Source organism: Ptychodera flava, chromosome 2 (assembly GCF_041260155.1).
Source record: "Ptychodera flava strain L36383 chromosome 2, AS_Pfla_20210202, whole genome shotgun sequence".
Lineage (NCBI taxonomy): Eukaryota > Metazoa > Hemichordata > Enteropneusta > Ptychoderidae > Ptychodera > Ptychodera flava.
In genome coordinates, this window is record NC_091929.1 from 41,038,474 (window position 1) to 41,056,351 (window position 17,878).

Sequence of the window (17,878 nt, forward strand, 5' to 3'; positions counted from 1 at the left end):
CACACAAGGAAGAAATGACTTGGTAATTGGACAAACTCCCAGAGACAAACTGCAGGTGCTACATGGTCAATGTACACAGCATCTGTGCAATTTTATTTTGGCAATTCTGATTTCAGCAGAAAGGAATTAGATCGTGACAATCAGAAACAAACATATGTGGAATACCAGTACTGCAAATGCCAAAGTCACCCTTAACCCTTTCACCACCATGGTTTGGCCCAAACCCATTGTTATCAATGGTGATTGTGGACCTGTTTACAGGGAATTGGGGGTGAACAGATTAAATTCCAATGTGTAACCTGCATGTGTTTACTGTACAGCATTTGTCAAACAATTCCTAAAAATAATTTGGGAAGTTCCAAAACTCCTTTGAAAGTTGAAACAAAAGAATGAAATAAATGATAACACGACATATACTACCGGTAGACAACTCTTTTCATAAAGTAACAGGTTCTCCTTGAATTTATTTCAAACTGACTTAAATTATGTAGAAGATTCAGAAAAAGTAGTATAGATCCTCTACACTGCAGTGAAGCTGCGAATACCAGAACATTATATACCGGTAGTCCACCGTGCAACTCAGTAGATCAATGGAGTTAAAATTAATTATATTTGAATAACCTTAGGCCGAATAAAAAAAAATATGGTATTTCCGGTAAGTCGACCAACCCTAGAAAAACCTGCCGACCCTAGACATTGTTTATTTTGCATTTTCAAAAAGTTCAAGTAAATTCTCTAAATTTTATCATCTTTTATGGGTCCCAGATAGAACAGAGAAAAAATGTGAAAAAAAATTTCCTGCCTCTACCTAGGCTAGTTTTCATGACATATTACTGGCAACACATATTTTTTTCATTAAGCCTTTGAATTATTGGTAATACTTCAAGCAAACAGGTCCCCCACTTACTGCCTAAAATAACAAACTGTACAAAAAAAATTAATCATATTTCATTTTTTCAAGTACCTGTTAATATTATATCAACAAACGATTACACAGAAGCCTTGTTGCATGTTAAATCTGATATCAATAATTTTCATGGATGCGGATATTGGAAGATAATAAAGGTGTGAAAGACTCAGATGATTAGACTAGGTTAAAATCCAGACACGTGGGCAGAGGACTCATACAGAGATAATCTATACAGAGCATTGGAAGTGTACTGGACAAGTTCCCTTGACCCTGAACCGGTAGTTTTTGACCTTGTTTGATAAAGATCGCACATGTCAATACACTTTATCAAAGTAGGCCAATAGTATAAACATACAAAACGTAAGCAGGTTAGATTTATAGGAGCTGTGTAAGGCATATACCACCAATGTGTGCTTATCAGCTACATATTACTATGAAGGCAATACAATGCTTGTGTACAGATTTGTGGAAATTCAGCTGTAGTGAAGCAGTTCCTGGTTTTCCCGTAGGTATGTGTAAATATCACAAAAACTGCAGGCTACAAAACTGTAATAAGCCACATAGCTATTAACACTGTTGTATCGGCAACCAAAAATAGCTTTAATTGGACTCTTCCATGTAATAAAAAAATTTTTGTATTTAATGCACACATGTACTGACAGTGACACTGTGTACCAAGCGAGCTTTGTATTCCTGGTAGAGAAATCTGACCAGGAAAAACATTCTAAGCATACTTTCAAGGCAGCTGTTTCTGTTCAAAAATAGAAATATTAAGATTCCATCAAACAGGTGTGTTGCATTCTCGATATTCCAAAGCACTCACCTGACCAAACATTTATAGTGCAATCCACATACCCCCGGTACATACAGTACAATAAAAGCACTCAGGACACGACACTTGAGTTTAGGGTTTGCCTTTCCGGGATACAATGCCTCTCCATGCATAAGCAAACCTGTACGCCGGAAACATTTTGCACTTGGGGTGTAAAACATGCCCAAGCTATATTTCTCTATAAATTCCAAGAAAGAGTGAAGACATAGGACACTTAACAAGCGTGCAGCATTTGTGAAACCTGGATTTCTAATGGAAACAGTATTAGAAGCAAAACCATATGTACAAACATATACATTTATGTGTATTCCTAACCTATGCAGTAGCTTATTGGCAGGCATTGTACTGTGTAGTAAGAGTATGTCATTTTATTTCAGAGTAGGCCTATTGGTCTAACGTAAGGTTTAATCAGGAATTACAGTGATCAGTGAGTGGTGAGCAACCTAGTTTTCCTACACCCAAGTGGTCACAAACGTTCTTCCGGCGGACAAGCCGGAAGGCTTTATCTGCACACTGTTCAAACATGACCATTTTCTGACATTTTTGTTTTCTAACTTTTATCCTTCGCCTTTTTAAATCGCATCATTGGAGTGTGAAAATTTCTGTTTTTATTTTTATTCCGTCGGTGGGGTAAACCGCAATGGATTCCACATGTCCGCACTTTCCAACCACACCGGAAAACATGCCTGGAATAAATCAATGGCAAAATGAAGCCAATTTAATTGTCAGTGTGGGCTTCAAGCAAGACTGCTTGGAATGTCTATGAAAGATAAGGTGTGGAAGTGTAGTAGGCATTAAATAAACTTACAGTAACTTATCTATTATTGTACATCTCTTCAACAACTGACTACGTAAACAGACTGTCATGAACACAATAAGACAAAATTTAAGCTATACCCAAACCAGTCCTTTACAAATTTGGGTGTACACTCTGCACAAGGACATATATGTACATGTATTAAACTGTTGCCCCTCCTTTCGTTAAATTTGATTTTCATTTGCAACTTAATTATGACAAACCCTCCTCCACAGATCCTCTAACACTGTGCCTCCTCTAAGTTATTAAAAGCAGTAATTTAATTTTCGCTGGTCAGTATTGGGTTAATACAATGTGGAACAGGGTGACATACTCATGCTGGACAGATAAATTTGCACACAGCTTTCCGATTCCTTTATGCCCCTTTCATAGCAAATTATTTTGGCAACTTCCACAAAGTGATGAAGACAGACAATGGAAACCCAGGAGGTTACAAAAGTATGGTGTCTGGATCACATGGCATTGCGCTGATAGTTTGAAACTGAAACTACTGCCAGATGTGAATGCTGTGATTGCAGTCATTCTAACAAAACATTATTAAAACCTCTGAACAATGGATTTCTCAACTAAATATAAAGCCAGAGGGATTTTATCTAGAGACTTGTTCTCTTTAACCCTTTGAGTGCTGTAATTTTTCCTACCAAAATTTTAGTGCAACATTTTACCGTTTTTTATGAATTTTTCTGTAATTTTTTTTGATAATTTTGAACCAAATGGTCATTACAGTTTATCGGCTACAGTTTCTTATCAAAATTTTGCAAAATCTTTAAAACTTTGACTGGCATTTATTTTTTAAAGGCGACAAAAATTGACTTTGGCACTCAAAGGGGTAACACGACGAGTATTCTTTATGGAGAAGAATAACATTGCAGGGCTCGAAATTTTCTCTGGTAGTCCACTTGCACTACCGTTTTCTGAAGTTGGTAGCCCAGTGACAATTGCTGGTAGGCTACTCACGCACATTTTAGTTTAGGGGCATTTTTTCATTAACCAGACACTAAAAAAGCTATTTTTCAAATTTCTGCCCATGAAGTGAATTCACTCCTGATGTGTTCAAGTCAACCAAGGTACTTGAGACAATACCCGTTTCCCTTTACAAAGCCAATTTCCTCTACACAGTGTATACACAGATAACAGAAGCTGTAAGCTGAAGTTCCTCATTGCTAGTCACGCTGGCGTTCAAAAGACAGACAGTCTTCCTATCATATTCAGACTGCACGCTTAATCCTGTTTTGCCAGCTCACGAGAGTGGAACGATTCACAAATCAACTGTGACTAAAAGTGATGTTATGACTTAAAATGTCAACAAGTTCAGTCAACCTGAACTTTTGCAAAATAACATTTTGGTAACTTTCGCCCTTCTGGCTGAAGAGTAGACAACTCCCAACGGCACTACCAGACCGTCTGAAAGTCAACTATCTTGCCATTGGACATCGCATCAGACTATTGAAAGAGACGCTATCAATATACTTAAAGCCAGACTACACAATGTTACGCATGTCCAATGTTAATTCAAGCTCACAGCCGGCAGGACTACATCCGGAATCTGTTTCCATACGGAGCAAGAATATGCAGAAAAGCATTCCGGTGAAAATAATGATACATCTAAATTATTTTGGTCAAAATGAAGTCTGGTAGACTGGAACTGAAGCAAGAGACAATAAACAATTAGGTACAACACAAATTCCTTTTGTCTGTCCAGGATTTCAAACAAAACAGCCTGAGGATCCAACAAAATTTCATTGGCGAAACCCGATGACAGACAAAGCACAGATTCGGAAATAAGATAAGTCCATTGAAAGAAAAACTGCAATAGTTTGAATTGCCAGAATATTTCAAGGTATGCAGTGGTGGTATACTTGTACGATTTGAAAACTAAGCAGACATATGAATAAGTTATGGCCAGTTATCGTTCCTCATATTTCAATGAATTTGAGTCCTGATATTGAACATTTTGGCAACAAAACCATAATTTCAATTTTATAATGTACAACAATGAAAGTTCATTACACGAGGGATTTTTTAGATTTACATCTCTACATTGCAGTAGAGGAGTCTGGCTGGATTTTGTGAAATATTTTTAAAACATGGTGATATCATGTTTTTAGTCCAATTTTGGAATTTTGATATGCAATTGTGCACCACCAGAGTCCAGAAATCATCTAAGAGCTACAGCCAAAATTAATGACATCCTTCTTTGATTTATATCCCAAGAAGAAGGCAAAATAAGAAACAAGATCAAAATGGTAAAATGTGGAAACTTTTTTACTGCATAATATATGGTACTATTTATTGTTAAAGTACTGGGAATTTCCATTTTTTTTGTATTCTCTATAGAAATATGCTTTATTTTTTCCTACGGTGACTTGTATGGTTTTACTATGACAACAAATGCAAGGAACTGAAAGCTTTTTCAATAAGATGCATTTTCCAGACTACTGGAAGTTGGAACATAATTGTGTTACAACTCACCATAAAGAGCTGGTTCATATTTGCCATTTCATTTTACACGAATAAGAGGGAATAATATATAGCATAAAATTAATATGTATTCATATCTTGTGGCCTTTTGACCTTGTTCTACCTAGTTTCTCAAAGAAATGATCCAACCCAGAGTTAGCCTTATTGGGATGAGCATAGACATAGGCCATGGCAATGTAAAGTTACAGATAACGTAAAGTCTAAATTTAAGTGACAACTTGCATCGAATAGATTCACGCAACTCTTTGAGAATTATGAGTTGATGAGGGTGATCTTATGAAGGGCCATGTCTTTTTTTTGACCGAGGAATTTAAGACATCCTTGACCTTTGCACAATGGCCAGAAATGTCATGAAAATATTAATTTATGTCAAGCGGAATAGTAATGGTGATTTACTGGCCAAAGGACACAGCCGACACCAGATCACAGTTCATGAAATGCTCTCCATTCAAAATCTTTCAATGGATATGACAACAAACATGTCAGTGCACTGATGCTCCACAAATTGCAACTGTACGGAGGTTCATATCAAAACTGTATAATCTTCACACTGCAATGAGAATGACTTTTTTCTGCACTGACCCCCCGCCCCACACCCCCCCCCCACACACACACACAAAATAGAACACTATTACATAAAATCAAAGTTATTCGTTTTTATGTGCTACAATTTTGTGGTTTTACCCTATGACCATTTTTCGACCCTATGCATTCAATTAAACCTTACTTGAAAAGCTTGGAATATCTTTTTGATTAAATATCATACGAAATTACCAGCTGTAGCTAGTTAAACCATATATAGACAATAGTACACTTGTTTAAACCAGCCTTCCCTGATCTTTACCTTGCACAAAGGCACAATTAAAGGAAGACCAAGAAAATGGGCAGAACAAAGGTATTAATTTTCACCTTTTCTTTCTTTTTGCCTTTTCTTGGACGTTCTTGCTATATATCTTCCACTCTTGGAATTCTAGAACCCAAGCAAGGTGAGATACTCTTCACACCTTGGCTTTCACATAAAAACATAGACGCCACACAAAATTTGACAGTCACACTGACATATTCGCTCGGCGCCTCGCTTTTTTCAGATTCCTTAGAAATTTGCCTGTAGGATTACATAAAGGAGTGCTAAACATGTGTTATACAATTAGTATTCTGGAAATGACTGAAGAACACAGACACAAATATTGAGGTCATTTACGGGACAAGCAGACGGATCTGTCGAGAACCGCTTTCGCTCCGTTCGGCCTGAGGCAACGGATTTTCGCATGGCTTCTTGACAGTAAAATCTTCAACTGGTCAACCTGTGACAACCTTGCAATCTTGTCTAACGAATCACACCTTTGAAGTTTTCGCCAAGATCATGGCCTCCTAGCACTGACGCCTCTCGCCATACATACGTCTACGCTCCGCGTAATATGGATAGTTTAATTACAAGTCACCACAATTAAAACGTAACTGAACAATTCTGTTATCTATTCTGACGGTGGAGGTCACAACATCTTGGACATGCATGAAGGAGAGATTTAGAAGTCTACACAAACATGCATGCACCGGCACGAAGATAGATCATTGAAATGCATGTAACGATGTACCACATTTCGAATACCATTCCCCGACGTTCTAATTGTGACAACAACCCGATATGTGACTAAAATGCTAAAACACTCGAACGTCGTCTGGTTGGATCATGAGCGGAGACCCGTCGGCTGAAAATTATTGTAGACTGTAGTCCCACTCCCTTGAAGTTGAACGAGGACTTTGCACTTACCATTCGTCACTAGTGCGCTGAGCACGGCTGATACAAGGAGCACCAGTGTTCCGTTCCTGTGGCTTCCCATAGCTGTGTTTTCAAATTACTATAATCTTGCCAAGAGCTGCTAATCTGTGTCGCGTGTACGCAGTTCTCTGATTCAATTTGCTCGTACACACTCGCGTCTTTGATTTGATCTCGCTCTTGCCTTTTTGTTGACGGGCGTCTTGGCATCTTCCATTCCCTTATAGGTGTGTCCCTATTCTGAGCTCCTCAATACGATGGTAAACACTGTTTGAAACTGAGTAAAACAAGACGGTTTATGATTTTAAGAAAAGAATAAGATAGATCTTATCCACTATAGATAGTAAAAGATGATAAAATACGATGATTTTTTCATGTCACAAAATACGCATGTCACGGCAAATATTTAACCCCTACACCGGACAGTTATTTCTTGGACTCCGAGCTAAATTTAGGCCGGAAACGCATAGGCTGGGCGCAACCATTTTACAGCGTGTGAGGAGGAGGGTCCATGCGTCTTTAATTACAAGGTGCGTTTCGCTTTTCAAGGCCAAGACCGATTGACAAACAGGGAATCCTGTTGACGACTACTTACTAAAATGTATTATAGTACAATCCGTGCGTCCAAAAGATATGTCTAGCAAGGTACGGTATATCTGCATCAATCTAGGGCATTTGACTGACTCCCAGTACATCTCTCTGTTCCTGACAGTGACAGTTGCTTGAGGGATTGGTTTTGTCAAGTCAAAAATAAATTATTGTTTCATGATTTATTTTTGTATTGCGGCTTTACATCACAGTATGAATCGACATTTTTGCGTAAATTCTTTTGTGCTTTTAAATAGTAGAATGCTCTCAAATTTCATCGCATTCTTCCGGGCACAAAACAAAAGACGCACAAGTGGTATATTGCGTGGGCTTTATGGGTGTGTTTATGTTACAGGAGGTCCACTCATAGCGGGAAAAGGGCGGTGGGCAAGTTTCCATCATCTAGTGAGATGATATTGTTATGAAACGTTTTCAATAATTATCTTTGGAAATTTTTTTCAACTGATGGCACTCACAACTTGACATGAGACTTGCATGTCGCGTCGCTCGTCCTGCCATGTAAGCGTGGAGCGGCATACTCAGATACGTTGTGTACTGTTTGTAGACCAATGACAGTTTATGTCTCACATTATCCAAAACTTGTGGAAACGCATTGCTGATTGGTTAGAAGTTGCCAACCTGAACAGAAATTGTCGTCTGCCTCAAGATTTTGCTAGTACTGTAATCCGACTATTTCTCGTTGATAAACAGATGCCACAGACAATAACAACAGCAAATTCGCAAAACGGACGATATCGGACACCAGGGAAGGGACAGTAGTCATCCCGTTAAGATTAATTTGTGTCAGGACATTTTGCTTCTGTTCGGACACGCTTCCACAGGTAAAATGCAATGAGAAAGTCTATTTGACAGTGTCAATAATTTGATAAGGAGTGCGGAATAATTTTTTAGCCCACAATTTTATTTTAAAGTATCCACAAGGATAAACTATACGCACAATTTCTCGTGGCATTTTTATGTTGAATTACTAGCCGCGACTTTGTTATCAACCAGATCTGCCTCGGTAATTCGTATTCATTGGACGTATCCAGTTAGCTTGATTTAAATGGTTGGTTGGATTTGATAAACATCGGTGTTCGCTTCGCTGTACAGCTTCCATATAAGCTTATGCTGCTAAACACATCATTTCAATCTATTTACATGTATGGGGTAGGATGATGAGCATTCCAGATGCTTCGGTGTTGATGTCATAGGAGACTTGATTCACAATTTATGTCAACTGTGTTGGATAACGAAAGCGGAACTCTACGACGGTTTGCTGCCTATCGGTGTTAATGAAATATGCAGACTCAACAGCGAGAGAGACAGCCGTTCTTCAAACCCCTCAATTCAAATACCAACAACAACGGAAGCTTTTTCAATATCAATGCTAGTAGAGAGACAACAGAAACTGCGAGCAATCCAACTTCCCTGTTCCAGGTTAGCTTTTCAATTTGTCACAATGATAATAAATGTTCTTGAAGTGCATCATTTTCTATATAGTTGTATGTTTTTAACTGAAATTTAACTTTAAAGTTTATTGTTTTTTTGTCAAACATTATCGTCTTCTGATTTGTCCTCTGATTCTATTTAATCAACAGTTCATGATATTCTGTGCCCGTGATTGATAAAACTTGCCACTCTTTACCTTAGATTTCTAACCTTGTTCCTCAACAACTACAGAGTATTGTCCCCATCTTCAGTCTTACCTGATTATGACCATGTGAGTCAATGATTGAACTTGCTCTATTCTACACTTCCTGAAGTATGTGGTTATGCCATATAGTTTCTGTTATTGTTGTTATCATTATTTGACAACAAAGGATAATCCATTTTTCATCATTTAGTTTGTGTTCTTATTGTGTTCACTTAACTGCCAAGATTTGGAAGTCATGTTATGTTATGTTATGTTATGTTATGTCTGAACGCAGGCTCCCTAGTGCCTCTATGTTCAGCTCTGGAATGTCAGCTAGTGTAGTCTTGTCCGGTCTGGTTCTGATAATATACTGTTCAGTGTAGTTATATTTCATTGGTTGATTCTTTAGGTAATTGTCCACGCGATTTTTGAACATGTTGATTGATGTTGCAGTGTCATCAGACAACAGAAATCTGTTCTGACTTTGCTGACTTGATATTTAAGAAGGAGAATTTTTCAGAAGGCATTCAAACAAGGCCCTTGAAACATAAATGGAATGTCAAACTGAAGTACTTTCCTTTTCCTTTTTCCTGGAAGTTGATAGTTCAGCTTTTAGTTCCAGGTGAAGTGTCTATCTCCCAGGAGGAAATATTTTAAATACCACAATCCTTAACCACTTCCTGTCTTTGGAAATTTCATCTGTCCCTATCAGTGTGTTTGTGGTCAGTTTCATTTATACATGAATGCTGGTGATACTGCTTTGATGTTTCAGCTTCTAATCAGGAATTTGCAATGAAATGTCAGCTGTACTTAGAGTTGCAAATATACTGCATCAGTTATGAGACAACTGTCCAGCATTCAACTGATGAATGGTATGAACACATGTGCACAGCTTGCCATCTTTCAGGGATAAATTTTGATTTGCTAAAATTGTAATTGAGTATTTTAGATACTTCATGAAGACATGTCAGTGTTTCCCTCCAAGGAATTTCAGTCCTGCATGTATCGTTTTTATCAACGGTCTCTATATTCCCTATCAGTTTCCATCACAAAGCCAAGTTGGAACTAATGCAGCCCAGAGTGTTTTCAGCGTCAATGTACAAAATGCTTCGAGACAGAGGGTGAATGTGAGTCCTGCACGCATGCAGCATCAACAGAGCCAGGTTCTCGGAACTGAAAAAACAACAAATTTGCATTCAAAATTACAACAAGAAGCTGAGAAAATCAGAAAGTGGAAAGTAGCCACAGAAATTGAAATCAAACAGAAGGTAAAGTGAAATTATCTTCAATTTTTTTTTCTACCCTTTTTTATTATTTTACATGTTCATCAAAGTAAGTTTTTATCTCAAAATCAAAATCAAAAAGAGTAATCATGGTACACTGACCCTTTTTCTTGGAACAATTAACAAAATATATATATATATATATATATATATATATATATATATATATATATATATATATATATATATATATATATATATATATATATATATATATATATGCACACAATTTTAACTAAACATGTCATGTTTAAGTAACAACTTGATTACTTCAAATTATAGGATAGGAAAATAATTGATGACCAACAAACTATAGAATCTCAAAGGAAATCAATATTGGAACTTCAGGTAAGTCTGACAGAAATCAATTTCCAAGTAGCTTTTTTTGAATGCATACTGTATCTCTGACTGAAAATTTTGATGGAACAGACTGTTTTTAATGTCTGGAAATACGTGTTAAAGTGCACAATGTTACTTAGCAGATTTTGTATTCATGCATGCACTGTTTCTTACCATACAGATAAATTGTGAGTACGGTATCGAAGACTGATGGTAACTTTACGCACAGACTTTATGAGCGGTCATGCACCATTTCTTACCGTACAAACAATTTATGGGTATCAAGAAAGACTGATGCTAACTGTCATTGTCTGTAGCTTTGCATTCTTTTGGCATGGTACATTTTGAAATAGTTGTAGGCGTAAGAGGTTCCATACGTCACCGCTAATAGCGATGACGTATGGAACCTCTTTGAGGAAACATGGGTAACTGACAAAAAAATTGACATTCTTTTGTGCTACTGTTATTTGGCACTTCCTTCCTTCCCTAAATCCAATCTGTAGTAAGACGTTTGTAGATTACAATATCTCGGAAAATTGTTCAAGCAGGTAAAAATACATATGTACCTCTTCATGAGGATGGGCTGTTACTGCAAGATAACCAAAGCAGGAACTTATACAACCAGTTACTCTAAAACTTTAGATAGAGGGTCAATAGGAATGTTTTCAAGAGATAAAACACACAGCCTGTAAAATCATTTCCTTACCTCCTCAAGGAATTCTTGATGTAAAAAGTATATTCATGACTTCAATAATGGTAAATGTAGATAAGAAGAGGAGCAGAACTAAATTCTGCAATCAGAACTCTTTTTCACTTCAGTTTAGAGTAAATTTAACACAGAAGAAAGGAAGAAAGAATTGCTGTAGACACCTACTCTTAGAAAATAAGAACTTTAAGATAAAGTAGAAGTATGTGGTCATGCTCTGGTCATGTTATCTTTCCTACCATTGCTGAACACCTAATACAGCAGCATCCTGTTGTATTTAATTTTGTTTACTCTTTTTCACAATCATTTCAATAAAATGTAATGTAGTTTATTTGTGTCACATTTTGGTGTTGCAGTTACAGAATGAAAATCTCAGTGGTAAACTCCAAGATGAAATGGATAACAGGATTGAAATTATGCAAAAGTAAGCTCTTTTGTCATAAAGTAAAAAAATGCCTTATATAGACAAGTTTAATCACCCAATTTGTTCCCTTACAACTGCAAATATGTTCTAATTCCCTATTGTTATTTATTTTAATCAATGAAATATTCATTCCACTTATATGTTAATTGATGAAAGATCATCTTCTCTTGTTCAAGTTGACTGACATTCATCTTTTGAAATATTTCTAAAGGTCACTAACAATAATCTAAGAGCCAGAGAGTATTGAATATCTTTAAACACTTGCATATTTATATGTACCCTTATTGTACACCAGAGATTTTCAAATAATGTGAGGTTGATAAATATATTCATTGTAGGATTGATGCTACACGAGAAATGTGTAACTTATTGAAAGATCACACTGCAAAGGTACAAGATAAATTGACAGCATGTGAAGAAAACAGAGATGAACTGAAATTATCTACTAAGGATACACAGCAAAAATGTGACGTAAGTACACTCTTTATTCAACCTTTATTGTAAGAAATACATGCAATTGAATTTTCAACTTGCACCAATCAAAAATGTTTTATTGTACAATCCAAATCAAACAAACACTTTTTTTAGGAATTTATTGGTAAAACTTTTATTTCACTTGTCTCAGTTGGAATGAAACAAGAATTTCATTAAAATAAAATACAATACTTTCAAATATTGGGCCAAAAAAATAGATTTGTTTCTGGTCAGTGCACGCATCATTTCAGGACCTGCACATCATGTCTTTTTTTACGTAAAAATTCTGGATGAGACAGAATTTCATTTGGTGGCTAGCTCCAATTCAAAGTTGTTATGATGCATATCCAAAAGTGCAATGAGAAAATGGAAGTATTTTGCAGGCAGTGATAAAAGGCAATTACTGTTGCTTTAATAGTGCTAAACCAGCATTGTTAGGACTAAAATAAAGACAAAAAGAAAAGTAATTCGGATCATCACATTACTTTTGCTGAATGTCAAGGGCCAGAAACAAATCTTTATTTTGTTAGCCTTATTTTTATATACCTGTTGCAAAAACCAACAAGGTTCAATAATATAGGGTTTTCACAAAATACGGCCTTGTATGGATGAGGGCTCAGTGAGTGACGTATTGGACGAGCCGAAGGCGAGTCCAATACTTCACTCACTGAGCCCTAGTCCATACAGGGCTGTATTTTGTGAATAACCCTATTATTATACACTCCCCTCCATTAATCGTCCGTATAAACTAATTCTATGGTAAATTTTGAGGGATGCGGCACACGCGATATGAGTGGAACGCGCGCGATCTACTGCTCCGTAGTACAAGTCCCTTGTTGGCACGAAGCCAATTAATTTTCAGTGCAGCTCAAGCAAACTTTGCTGAATACTTTCAATTTAATTTGTTTTTTAAAATAAAAATCAATTGCATTTAGACTCAGTTTGTGTTTAGCGTGTTTTAAACCTTATACTATGAATACATTTTGGTGGAAGATGTTATTATGTCTATAACTCTCCGTAAAATAGTTTGTTTACATCCGATAATCGCTAGGTCAAAGGTCAAACAGGCGCGTCGCGCGTCTCTCGTATTGGGGACTCCGCGTACTATACAAATACGGAAAGTTATTGGACGGTCAAACTCCCATAGGTTACGGCAGTAGGTGTATAATAATTTTCTGTATTTACTTGTTGTGTGAACTTCCAACACTGGCAATGTGTTGGGGATATTTCACTTCTGACCTGACAATTTATTCAATGTAAACAAAGAAATCATTGGTGCATGGTATAAGTCGCAGTGATCTTTCCAAAATCTATTCGTGACACATGTATAATAAATACAATCAAAGGCAAACTACTTCTGACTGAATTTGTTATTTCAACATTGAAAAACAAGTTAAATAGTTGGCAACATCAATGCACAGTATAGAGTCATGTATCATAGTAGATGGCATGTTCTTCACATGAATTTGTGACAATTCAATTTAAGTCATTGCACATGTAATTCGTGTCTTACAGTATGTCTTCAAACCCCTAAATATTGACTGGAAATATATACAAGCGTTAAATGGACAAAATGTGTATTAAAAAAGGGTTATACACAAAATGAACCCTACATTACAGAAGTATTTTTTCCTCACATGGATATGGCTCCGTTGGCTAACATTCAATATACATACTCATACATAGTCATCAGAATTCTATTCCTGTCATTAATTTTTTTATTGATTTCTCTTTTGAACAGGATTTATCAGGAAAGTTCCAAGCATTGACTTTGAAACACAATGCTGTATTAAATGAGTTGACCAATAAAAGTAAGTTTTCACTTTTAACCAACTTTTCAGAGAATATGACTTGCATCATCACATCTTTTCCTTGAAAGTATACATGAGTAGACTTTAGAGCTCAATAAATCAAAGCATCTTCTTTGTAATTATAAACTCAGAAAGATATTTAGTGTGTCAAGAAAAAAATTAGGAATGTTCATGGATACTTCTACATGGCCAATTGCCAAAATGTCAGTGATGTGATCTTGTATGACAAGACATGGAAATCTGTGGGGTTTCATGCCCTTCCAAGCAGTCAAGGAAGGATATTGCCCCTTGTATTACACAAATGCTTATTAAGCACATATTATTATACATATGTAAAAGTATGTATTTCAAGAATGAGGAATAAGGTCATCAGGTCAAGAAATCAGCTTAGGGTGATGGTCAACCTGATGAAACTGAAGGATGTCTTCCCTTTATGTTTGCTGATAGAGGGCGCCTCCTTCCTCTCTCGAGCTCCATACCAAAACAAATATTGTATTTATTCACCCAATCTATTCACTAAAACTTACTTTTTAAAAAATTTCTCAATGTACTTCAGCAAATTCTATCATAGAGACAAATAACCTTTGTTGGTTGCGGTTAATCATGAGTAGACTCTTGAATAAATTTTAGAGGAACAACAACCAGGTTTCTCACATTTGTGAAACACACTTACCGTAGTTTGTCTTGAACATGCCAGCAATATCACCTAGCCATAGTTGGAAGTACAATGTTGGTGATCTACGAAGAACTTTGATGCAAAATACATTTGTTTTAGTCTTTGAAGAACTGGGGCCATTTCAGATATGAATTAAATTACCGCTAAAAAAATTACAGATTTATTTTAATCTGTGTTCATGTACAACGTACAAGAGTGCCAGGTGCAAGAGTCACAGTTCAACGTTGTCTTTTTGCATCGACCAGCCGATTGCATGACTGACCCCATAACCTGTAAGTTCTGAGTAAAATCTATGGGTGACATATACGTTTAAAGTCAATTGTATCATACTCTACTGTTGTCTTTGTATTAGCACTTTGTGCATATTACTGTTTTTCGAACATTAATTCATTAAGGATTTGCTGCACTATCAAAGTCAAAATCAATTCAAAATTCCCACAAAGTGTAAGTTGAACTTGTGTTGATTGGTACTGTATTGCATTGCATGAAGCTAAATGCTGTCAGAACAGGATCAGTGACACTCTGAATGAAGCAAGTATTTGTTGCTGTATCATGATTGTACCGGTAGTTACACAAGTTATTAAATACATCTACCATCGAGAACGATAGAATTTAGCGTGCGCTAAAAAAGCCATACGGAACTCACGCCCGTTCCGTACGGCACGGTTTCAAGGTGCCCCATTCCCTGCGGCTGTATCTGCGCGTTCACTGTAGAACGGTTTCAAGGGACCCCTTGGACGAGTGCCAGAACAGTATTGCGCGCGCTCTGTACGTACGTACGTATATGGTGTAGGTAGTGCACACACTCCAAAACTTGCAGAGCGTGTCCGAGGTAGCGTTCCACACTGGCGTGATAAAATCGGAAGAAAAACTGTTGACATTGCACGAAAACGGCCACTACTCAGACATTTTGATGCCCCGATCAGGAATGTAAGATGTATAATATAAGGTTATTACGAAAATACCGCAAAGGATGCACTCGGACATTGGCGCCTCACATCGCCCTCCGCTTCGCGTCGGGCGATACGCTGCGCCAATGTCCTCGTGCATCCTTTGCGGTATTTTCGTAATAACCTCATATTATTTTAGTTTTTGCTTGTCTGGTTTGCCATTCTAACTGTATGTTAAAAACTTCTTGGTAAATTATTTTACTTCCATTACTTTGCTTGATCGAAAATAAGTTTGTTAACAACAGACTAGACAAGCAGTACAATAAATTGATAGGCAACTATATTTAAAGAAACCGGATTTCCCTGAAGTATATGCTGAAACTGATACAGCATATATAGTGCTGGTATGATACGATGTAACAAATTGGTTTTGCTGGCTGCATGCCTCTGTTTCTGGCTACTTGAAACTGGATTTCCCTGAATTATATGCTGAAACAGATACAGCATATATACGTAGTGCTGGTATGATACGATGTAACAAATTGGTTTTGCTGGCTGCATGCCCCTATTTCTGTGTACTTTAAACCGGATTTCCCTGAAGTATATGCTGAAACTGATATATGCAACCAAGTATTGAAAAATGCACTATGTTTCTATATTTTTGTCAAAAAGCATGTAATCAGAACCACACAATTTTGTAATAATTTTGGCCTCACTTACCTTCTTTTCTATGAATGCCCATATGTATGACAGAAGTACTATAACTGACACAGAAGTTAACACACTGACGTTTTTGGAATTTCCACAATACCAATACTTTATGAAATTCCAAGTATAGCATAACTTTCTATGGAGAGCTTAAAAGCTGTTACAACTGGAAGATGAGTTGCTGAAAGCAGCAGCCTTCAAGGGTTATGGAGCCCTGTCTTGAACAATGGATCTTCCAGTCTAATCTTACCACAAACTAAAGCCATGGAGCTCAACTCGCTACTGTTAATTTATGATTATGAAAATTTCTCATCAGGTCATAAGTAATCAGATTGACACAGTCTTGGCCCTTACAAAGGCGAAAACAATTAGTTCAAAAGATCTCAATTCAATATCAATATTAGTATTAATAATGATCATGCTATTTCTTGTATCACAGACCCACTACAATTTAGAACAAAACCAAAACTCACGTAATCACAGTATACTGATTCACCTATTATAGATTGAAACTCATCCTTTCTTTTAAAACACAGAAACAGAAGAACAGCAAAAGATTGACAAGATCAAAGAGGAATTCATTTGTGAAAAGGAACATTTGCAAGAAAAGGTTTTGAATGCTATTATATATCATCAATCACAAAGAGCAAAAACTAAAGAGAAATATTTTTGCATAGCTGCAAATGATATGGTTTATATGTCCTAGTTTTTTTTTACAAATACTAGAGTGAGTTTTTAAAGGTATACAGTCATCTGCAGTGTTCCCGCTAAGGCGTATTTGCGCTCTAATTGCGCAGTGTCTCCGACTGCTCTTGCAGTGAAATTTCATGTTTTGCGCAACCTTAGTCTCAGTCATTTCAACTGGTATTAGTTTTGGAAACGATAACTCAGGGTGAAATGTGCGATCTCAGCACAGTCACTCATACATAAGTGAGAAAACTGGGTTTTTCTCGCTTATGTACACACGTCTATTGGGGCGAATAGTCCCAGAGCTGAATAGCTCACGAGTGACTGTGATCTCAGCGTAGATTTTACTTCCGCGTTTCGAGTTAGTGCCCGTTGGTGTAATTGGCATATACATGAATGGACCCACCTGTAAGGTAATCAGGCGTATCTCAAGTTGCGCACCCTCTCAAAACCTTAGAGGGAACACTGGTCATCTGTAATCTAAATACGCCCATATATGGTCAAAGGGGCATTCCTTGGTTTTCAAAATGCCCATGTGAGGGCGCTGTTTTTAAAAAGTGGCCACCCGCTTAAAACCTGTGATTGGTTAGATTTTCTTTTTCCATGGTAACTGTGGCAAAATTGGAACAGGTGACAGTATATCTTTAAAAAGCCATGCAGTAATTTATAAGAAACTATGACTCAGTTGTACGGTGGCATTTTGGAATGAAAAGTTGGGTAGATTCTAAGATTTCCTTCATTCAAAACTACCATATCATAGCCATTAATATTCTATGGTTATAATTTCTCTGATTAACAAAATTCTTTATGTTGAATATATTATAGCATAAAAATCTAAA

At 36.8% G+C, this 17,878-nt stretch overlaps 2 protein-coding genes across 4 annotated transcripts in view; one reads left to right on the forward strand and one right to left on the reverse strand.

Annotated features, from left to right (window-relative positions):
* Nucleotides 1–7,003, reverse strand: part of LOC139120735 (protein kinase C-binding protein NELL2-like) — a 49,774-nt gene extending 42,771 nt beyond the window's left edge. For both annotated transcript variants that reach the window (XM_070685287.1, XM_070685277.1), the window contains exon 1: nt 6,812–7,003. In XM_070685287.1, coding sequence (XP_070541388.1) covers nt 6,812–6,881 — 70 coding nt within the window. In that variant the 5' untranslated portion in view covers nt 6,882–7,003. The remainder of the gene's footprint in view (nt 1–6,811) is intronic.
* Nucleotides 7,004–8,048: 1,045 nt separating this feature from the next.
* LOC139120746 (synaptonemal complex protein 1-like) overlaps nt 8,049–17,878 on the forward strand; it is a 31,259-nt gene continuing 21,429 nt past the window's right edge. For both annotated transcript variants that reach the window (XM_070685299.1, XM_070685307.1), the window contains exons 1-8: nt 8,049–8,247; nt 8,580–8,845; nt 10,082–10,309; nt 10,607–10,672; nt 11,726–11,793; nt 12,132–12,264; nt 14,009–14,078; nt 16,889–16,962. In XM_070685299.1, coding sequence (XP_070541400.1) covers nt 8,708–8,845; nt 10,082–10,309; nt 10,607–10,672; nt 11,726–11,793; nt 12,132–12,264; nt 14,009–14,078; nt 16,889–16,962 — 777 coding nt within the window. In that variant the 5' untranslated portion in view covers nt 8,049–8,247; nt 8,580–8,707. The remainder of the gene's footprint in view (nt 8,248–8,579; nt 8,846–10,081; nt 10,310–10,606; nt 10,673–11,725; nt 11,794–12,131; nt 12,265–14,008; nt 14,079–16,888; nt 16,963–17,878) is intronic.